The 8,168-nt window shown below is 38.4% G+C and overlaps 1 protein-coding gene across 2 annotated transcripts; it reads right to left on the bottom strand.

The window, feature by feature from the left end:
- Window positions 1-418: 418 nt before the first annotated feature.
- On the bottom strand, window positions 419-6,725 carry LOC111797128 (nitrate regulatory gene2 protein). 2 transcript variants are annotated; one of them, XM_023680032.1, is made up of 6 exons: window positions 6,530-6,725; window positions 6,124-6,239; window positions 4,244-5,854; window positions 3,568-3,779; window positions 2,540-2,763; window positions 419-1,880 (listed from the first exon to the last, which is right to left on the bottom strand). In XM_023680032.1, exons 3-6 carry the CDS (start codon window positions 5,673-5,675, stop codon window positions 1,103-1,105), a joined length of 2,646 nt encoding a protein of 881 aa, XP_023535800.1. In that variant the 5' UTR covers window positions 5,676-5,854; window positions 6,124-6,239; window positions 6,530-6,725; the 3' UTR covers window positions 419-1,102. The 2 variants fall into 2 exon arrangements, with proteins under 2 accessions (XP_023535800.1, XP_023535799.1); XM_023680031.1 differs by having other exon boundaries at window positions 4,244-5,851.
- Between the last annotated feature and the right edge of the window lie 1,443 nt (window positions 6,726-8,168).

Here is an 8,168-nt window from a genome sequence, read left to right as displayed (position 1 = left end):
TTACTACTCAATTTAATGCAAAAATAATAATAATAATAATAATAATTCAACAACTGTACTCCTCCCTCAATCATAGATCATCAAAATTTTGGGAAGTTCTTCCATCTCGGAGATTCTAGAAGAATCTAAAAAAATGTATCGATAAATGAATTTCTATACATCATTCCTCAAAGAAGGTGCCACAGTTGCACTCGTTCAAGATTCGTAACACAATTGTGAACATGCTCAGGACAAGCATGACCATAACACTAAACAAACTCTAAAATCTATGTTCCTCAAATGAAGGTGTTAAGTGTCACAACTGCACTCGTTCTGAACTCACAACACAGTTATGAACACGCTCTGGATAAGTATGACCGTAATACTGAACAAACCTCTAAAATCTATGTTCCTCAAATGAAGGTGCTAAGTATCAGGATTGCACTCGTTCTGAACTTGCAGTACAATTATGAACACGTTGTGGACAAGTATGACTGCAACACTAAGCAAACCTCTAAAATCTATGTTCCTCAAATGAAGGTGCTAAGTGTCAAGATTGCACTCGTTCTAAACTTGCAATACAATTATGAACATGCTTTGGACAAGTATGACCGTAACACTAAGCAAACTTCTAACATCTATGTTCCTCAAATGAAGGTGAAAAGCGCCACAATTACACTCCTTCTGAACTTGCAACACAATTATGGACACGATCTGGACAAGCAGGACCGTAACACTGACCAAACCACTAAAATCTGTGTTCTCCTTAGGATTAAGAAGACCCCTCTCCTCATCCAATTTTCTGTTCCAAAAATCTCACTTCTAGCTATCTTATTCATTCTTTTTTATCTCAGTGTGTCTAATCCATTTCCATGGCTTCTATCTGCTAGCTAGACTAATAGTTTACATACACCAGGTCATCTCAATGGCTTATATATATATATGTACATGAAAGAGAGGGGATTCTTACATGAATCTACCAGGATTTACGAGCGCCGGTATGTCGTAGCGAGTCCCCCGAGTGCACGCAACCTGCTGTGGTACAATCCTGTCCGGCCGAATGAAATGCGACAACGTGATGTAGCGGGCCAAATCGTACTTCAGGTATTAGCCTGTAAAAGGTTTAAAGCCTGACTTGCTCATGAGCTTTTGTGACCTCAGAACTGAATTTTTCCAAAGCCTCAAAGATTGGAACCAAGCCTGCCTGTATGCTATTTGAAGCAGCATTGTGAACCAGCTTAATGGCATCCTTGTGTTTTGCTCTCTCATCATATAGCTTCCTCCTCAATGAATCCAAATTAACTTTCACATCCTCTGGTGGCGAAACTCCACTTTCAGTAGGAGCTTTTGAAAGTACAGTTCCTCCCGATGCCTCGTCCTGGTCGGGTTTTATCGTTGCCCTCTCGATTTTTAAGGATCTAAGATGTTCTTCAAAATCCTTGTAAAGGAAGTTGGCTTTGATTCTCTGACGTTGTTCCTCATCTTGTCTTTCCCATAACTCATGCAAGTTCAAAGCAAAACCATGAATGGCACCAACCACTTTATCTTCTGAGATTTCAAGCATAGCTTGGTGCCAATCATTGCAAATAATGAAAACCGGTGGAGCTCCCATTCGACCTGGCGAAAAAGGAGCGACTCCATCGGCGGTTTCTTCAGGCTCCTTGTTAAGGCATCGTAAGAGCCATCCATTTAATGATTCAACATAAGCTTTTTGGGTGTGGATCCAATTGTTAAATCTGGTGCACCAATTGACAAGTTCCATTTCAAGATCCACAGTAGCTTTCAAACTCTCATCTCTTCTCGAGCCCGTTCTAGCTTTTAATGACCGAAACTTACTCTCCATGAGTGCTTGAAACTGTTTCTGGTGGCATTTGAGAATGGATCTCCACATTTTTATCCACCTGCATGTAAAAAAGAGCAAAATTCATTACATGTTCATGTCTAGCCACTTGCAAACAAAGATGCCATGGAAACTGCCAAAGTTAATAGGCAGGTTATCTTTATATGCTGTTTATAGTGATATAATCCAAGAATTCAAAAGGTATCATGTGAAAGCCCATGTTAAAATAACTTATGCAAATTGCATGTAACGGCCCAAGCCCACCGGTAGTAGATATTGTCCTATTTGGGCTTTCCCTTTCAGACTTACCCTCAAGGTTTTTAAAACACATCTGCTAGGGAGACGTTTCCACATCCTTATAAAGGGTGATTCACTCTCCTCTCCAACCGATGTGGGATCTTACATTGCATCTCTCTATTTCATCTTAAGCCAAAGAGAAAATCTTATACAGTTTTGTTGAAGTATTGATAGAATTAATTTTACAGTAACCATCAGCTTAAACTTAGTTTTATTTGGCTAATGAGTACTTTAGTATGGTATTAAAACAGAACATCCCATCTGTAATGTCATTTCCTCTTCAAATTAATATTAATATTGATCGGTGATTTAGCAAGTTCCCTCAATAAACATTCAAACTAAGGATATGAAATCTATTTCACAAATCATTGCAACTATAGATTATAAAGAATTGAATAATCAAGAATGGAAGTGTTTGAATACCCATGAATCAGCTCAGTTAATTGAGGCTGCAGTTCTTCATCCCGTAACTTATGTATACTGCTCGATATAGCATCAGCGGCTTTGATACAGACGTCGATCTTGGTTGATAATCTTCTAATAGAGGCATGCACAGCATCAATTTTAGTGGAATCAGCTCCTTGGTCGTCTAACCTTTTCAACTTCTTGCACAGTTTTTCATAAATAACACGTAACCTTTCTTCATCCTGGCAAAAAACACAAAACAGTAGTCAGGAAAGTTATTTATACCCAAACACCTAACTAAAAGCAATGAAGCTACATTCATCCATCCTAGAACATCACATTAGAGATTTGTTATGAATAGGACAGCCTTTTCATGTCAATGCACAACATCATTCAAGTCTTTTTTTTATTCTACCTAAAAAAATTGTAGCTATCTTCACCCGATGATTTCATAACCTCCAGTCATCGTTAAAGGTCATTCATATACTTACAAAGCTAGAACCACGTAGATAAAATTAATAGTCAAGCAGGAGGGGAAATGGCTTAATGAGTATTTTTAATGTTAGCATGTAACTAACATATGGGATACAATTTCATTTAGAACTTAACACGAGAAAGCTCCTTTTGCTAAAGCCAACACTTTCCACCAACAAAACAAGACGCGAATGCTAAGGATCACAAGAACAACTGGTCTAGTAACAGAAAACCAAAAGGAAGTCGCAATGAGAATGAGCTTGTCTTCTCTTCAGCAAAAGTAGAGTACACAAATCAGGTTCATTGAATCAAAATCAAAAGCATGTGTTCTTACTCAATAACAATTCCTTTCTTTTTTATTAGTGTAGAATTTAGTTGTGTAGACATGAATTCTCCTTATCTTAAAACGCATTCTGACGGTGTTGACATTAAAAAGGATGCCAATCTATCAAGCTTATCTAGACTCTCTACAAATTTATATTTGAATGCATTTATTAAGGAACACCTCTGGAATCAAATCAACTACATAATCAAGAAGCAATAATTAGCATATAGCTCATATTCATCAATACCTTAACTTCTTTATACAGTTTCTTCTCCCATGCATAAAGCTTCTCCAGCGTAGATGAAAGGCTTCCAGATTTCAGGTCAAGCTCGTTGCCAGGACTGCCAGACCCAGAGTATGCTTTAGCCATTTTCACTGTCTTAGGGTCCAACCAAATCAATGGCGGCCGAGAAGATGCTGAGGAAGGGGCCACCAAGTACTGGATCCGAGAAAGAATAACTGCACAATAACAGGAATTTTTGTAACACTGCAAACTAATTTGTTACCTATATGGGAATTATATAAGCAGTAGGAAATAGAAAGGATCCAAAGAGTAATGCTGCATTTGATAGCTACTTCAAGTCTAGTTTTCTGTTTTTTTATTTATGCATGTATTCTCCAAATTATCTAATTATACTTTCCACATTTTGAGAACAAACACTTTAATTCCTAGTCAAGTTATAAAAATAAAAACAAGTCCTTAAAAACTACTCTCTTTTTTTCTAGTTTTCCAAACTTCACGTGGTTCTCGAATACATCAGTAAAAAGTGAGTGATAAAACATATAAAGTTATAGTAAAAATAGTGTTTATATGGTTAATTTTCAAAAACTAAAAATTGATTATCAAACAAGGCCAAAACATATATGTTAAATCAATCAAACCCTTTCAGAGAGAAAGAGAGAGATGTTTTAAGGGTACCAACCTTTAAGTACAGCGATCTTAGACCGATAAGGCAATCTCCCCACTTCAAGCAACATGGCAACCTCTTTCCCATAGCTAGAAGCAGCTTCAAACTCAACCTTAATTTCACTTACAACTTCCTGGAGGTCCCTTGTACCAAAAGCAGTGAATGCGGTTAAATTACTTTTCTTGGAAGATTCAACATCTAATGTCGAAGTCTCCTCGATCTCGAAACTCACCTCCTTCTTCCCCACTGACTCCTCCTGTTCCGATTTTTTCGACACAATTGTATCAGGACTGTTATTTATTCCCTTTTCCTTACTTACCGTTGAGCTACCGCTATTTGGCAATGGCACTGATTTTGAGCTGTCCTCACTACTCTGTTGAGGTACAAACTTTGAAGTTCCCTCCCCTGAATTCATATTCTTTTTTATTGCTTCTACGTTCAATTTCTTCCTCTCTTTAATTTCTTTCAGAGCTTCAGGCTCCGTTTCATCTTCCAACTCAGGTATCCCTTCTCTCTCCCTCACTTCGTTGGAATCAGGACTGCTCTGAATGGAACCATACCCATATTTATTTCCCGAATTATAAACCTGGTAACCATTATCATAGTCATCAAAAACATTCATAAAATCCCAAGCAGAGACCTTCGGCGGAGAAGGGGGAGGCGGTGAAGTAGCAGTGCGCCTTGGCTGCTGATTATGCAAGCTGTAATCCGGTGGTGAACCCATTGGAAACCCATAGAACCCTCCGTTTCCATACTGCTGATATGGTGGATAGTTGTGCGAAGGATCAGGCCACTGCCCATCTGAAGCTGTATGTGTTTCCGGCCCATTATACATAACAGTCGTTGCCGGAGTGGTTGACCTCTGCATATAATAGGCGTATGTATTCGTCGAAGAGCTCCAATCCCTTGGCGGATAAGCAAAAGGAGGATGGCTATTCATCGGAGAGCTCCAATCCCTTGGCGGATAAGCATAAGGAGGATGGCTATAACCTTCATCATGTAAAGGGCTATCCTCAATTTGAATATGACCGGAAGAGTTGTGTTCAGATTCTGACTCCGATCCAGATGATAAATGCAAGTGACCGTTAATCTCGTCCTCATGAGGAGACTGTGAAATCGAAAGAGAATGTAAAATCGGGGACGATGAAGACGAGCTTATGTGATTCTCGCCAGATGTCGGTTTCTTCCTCTTCCCTTTCCCTTCATCGGATGGCAGTGTAAGAACAGGAGAGCCATGAGAGGATGATGATTCGGCACCAGAGATCACAATCTCTTCGTCGACAAATTTGTGTATAGCTTCGCCAATGTCTTTGAGAGACTGAAAATACGTAACATGAGCTGCAGCCAGAGCATAACGATGTCGAGACGCAGCTTTGATTAACTCCTTCCTCTCTCTGCAGAGACTCACCAATTGAAGCTCGTCTACCTTGGATCCTCCACAGCCCATGGCAACAGAAACCACAGAAAAACCCCAGAGCAAAACCCTAGGCCAATACCACCGTAGAACACCAGCATACCCCGCGTAATCATGGCTGCCATGTCCGTCCGATTCCAAATCGATGGAAACGAAAAACAGGTAGAATCATTATGAGCAACATCAACCACTCCAGATCCAGAAATAATCTACTGGACAAGAAAAACAAATTTCAGAACAAACCACGCAAAACAAGAAAAATAGAATGTGGAGAATAAATCAAATGAATCGAACAGCATAAACGAGAGAAGACAAATCACAGAATCAGATCATACAAAAAAAAATCAACTCAAGCGAGAATTGCCGAGCTCAGATTTACACACATTACAGAAAACCTCCAAGTGCGAACAGCATAGCTAAAAGAATCACTAATCGTTGAGAGGAAATTGCGCACAGCTCAAGAAGGAAGAGAACCACTAACCGTTGAGATCGATGAGAATACGTAATAGCCATCCATGCGAGGAGCACAGAATCAGAGACAGAGAGAGAAAAAGATAGAATGAATACTTCAAGGGATCAAAAACAGAAATCCCAATTCTGAAAACAAAATCAATAACCGAAATTCACAAANTTCGACTCACTCCTACCCATCCCATGGTACCATAACATGTCCGGAATAAGAGGGACATATTGGATGTAATAAACTACTTTGGTTGGTGGTCGATCCATAGTTGAGTAGTCTGATCACGAACGCTACTCGTGTGGGAGCAACCCTAGTCGGAAAAAGCTAAGGGTCGCNATAACCGAAATTCACAAATTGCAGTGATTTTAAACATAAACAATTAAGCAAACTACTTCGAATAATAGAAAGAAATGAAAAACCAGACATCGGAATGCGTGAAGGTGGAGATCTGAGCAAATTTTGTCCAATGGATCTTCTTCTTCTTCCTCGATTCACTCGCGTAGCTGTTTATCTGTGTGTTTCAGAGAAATTGAATCGAAATTCAGAGTCGGAATGAAGAAGAAGAGGAGGAAGGGCAGAAACAGAGGAACACGAGACTCGTGGAACCCGCCGTTGGTAACCGATTTGTTTTTGTCATTATAGCATTGCCGCTTTCAGCCCTTTTTCCNTAATATTTTAATTCTTAAATTTTCTTATAAAGTTATAAATTAATTTTTTTTTTTAAATTCACCCCTGAATTGCGAAGTAGATAAATCATATTAGGGACGCGATGGTTGCTTTGTGGCGATACGTATTCGACTCACTCCTACCCATCCCATGGTATCATAACATGTCCCNTTTTTTTTTTTTTTTTTTTTTTTTTTTTTTTTTCTTCTTCTTCTTTTAAATAAAAAATAAAAGAAAATAAACTTTTTTTTCTTTTTAATTTATTTATTTTGTTGTTTAATGTATAGATTAAATTATAAATTTAATATTTTAATTCTTAAATTTTCTTATAAAGTTATAAATTAAATTTTTTTAAAATTCACCCCTCAATTGCGAAGTAGATAAATCATATTAGGGACGCGATGGTTGCTCTGCGGCGATACGTTTTCGACTCACTCCTACCCATCCCATGGTACCATAACATGTCCGGAATAAGAGGGACATATTGGATGTAATAAACTACTTTGGTTGGTGGTCGATCCATAGTTGAGTAGTCTGATCACGAACGCTACTCGTGTGGGAGCAACCCTAGTCAGAAAAAGCTAAGACGTCGTCTTGCAAATGGGTAGCAAGATGGCGCTTCTACCCGAACGGTGGGGTCTTATGGGGAAGGGCCCAGTCAAATAGGACAACACACCCAATAACGTGTGGACTTTTCCCCTCCCTTTCTTTAGACTAGTAAGACGGAACAAGTTTAGTCCACTTGTATTTGAAATTTCCCGCCTTTATTTAATCAATTAATAACATTAAAAAAATTCTAAAAATTCTTGAATTTTTGGAACAATTTTAATTTAGTCTTTTATTTTTAAAATATTATATTTTCTCTANAATAAAAAATAAAAGAAAATAAACTTTTTTTTCTTTTTAATTTATTTATTTTGTTGTTTAATGTATAGATTAAATTATAAATTTAATATTTTAATTCTTAAATTTTCTTATAAAGTTATAAATTAAATTTTTTTAAAATTCACCCCTCAATTGCGAAGTAGATAAATCATATTAGGGACGCGATGGTTGCTCTGCGGCGATACGTTTTCGACTCACTCCTACCCATCCCATGGTACCATAACATGTCCGGAATAAGAGGGACATATTGGATGTAATAAACTACTTTGGTTGGTGGTCGATCCATAGTTGAGTAGTCTGATCACGAACGCTACTCGTGTGGGAGCAACCCTAGTCAGAAAAAGCTAAGACGTCGTCTTGCAAATGGGTAGCAAGATGGCGCTTCTACCCGAACGGTGGGGTCTTATGGGGAAGGGCCCAGTCAAATAGGACAACACACCCAATAACGTGTGGACTTTTCCCCTCCCATTCTTTAAACTAGTAAAACGGAACAAGTTTAGTCCACTTGCATT

The sequence above is a fragment of the Cucurbita pepo genome, chromosome LG06 (assembly GCF_002806865.2).
Source record: "Cucurbita pepo subsp. pepo cultivar mu-cu-16 chromosome LG06, ASM280686v2, whole genome shotgun sequence".
Lineage (NCBI taxonomy): Eukaryota > Viridiplantae > Streptophyta > Magnoliopsida > Cucurbitales > Cucurbitaceae > Cucurbita > Cucurbita pepo.
The sequence above is the reverse complement of the archived record's forward strand: the minus strand, read 5'-3'. Positions and strand labels throughout refer to the sequence as shown.

Bases quoted from the DNA above. Each gene is read 5' to 3' on its own strand.
- LOC111797128 (XM_023680032.1), bottom strand. From the start codon at position 5,675: ATGGGCTGTGGAGGATCCAAGGTAGACGAGCTTCAATTGGTGAGTCTC. The intron at 3,780-4,243 runs GTTGGTACCCTT...GTTATTGTGCAG, and splicing joins TAAGATCGCTGTACTTAAAG to TTATTCTTTCTCGGATCCAG. The intron at 1,881-2,539 runs GTATTCAAACAC...TTTTACATGCAG, and splicing joins TTAACTGAGCTGATTCATGG to GTGGATAAAAATGTGGAGAT.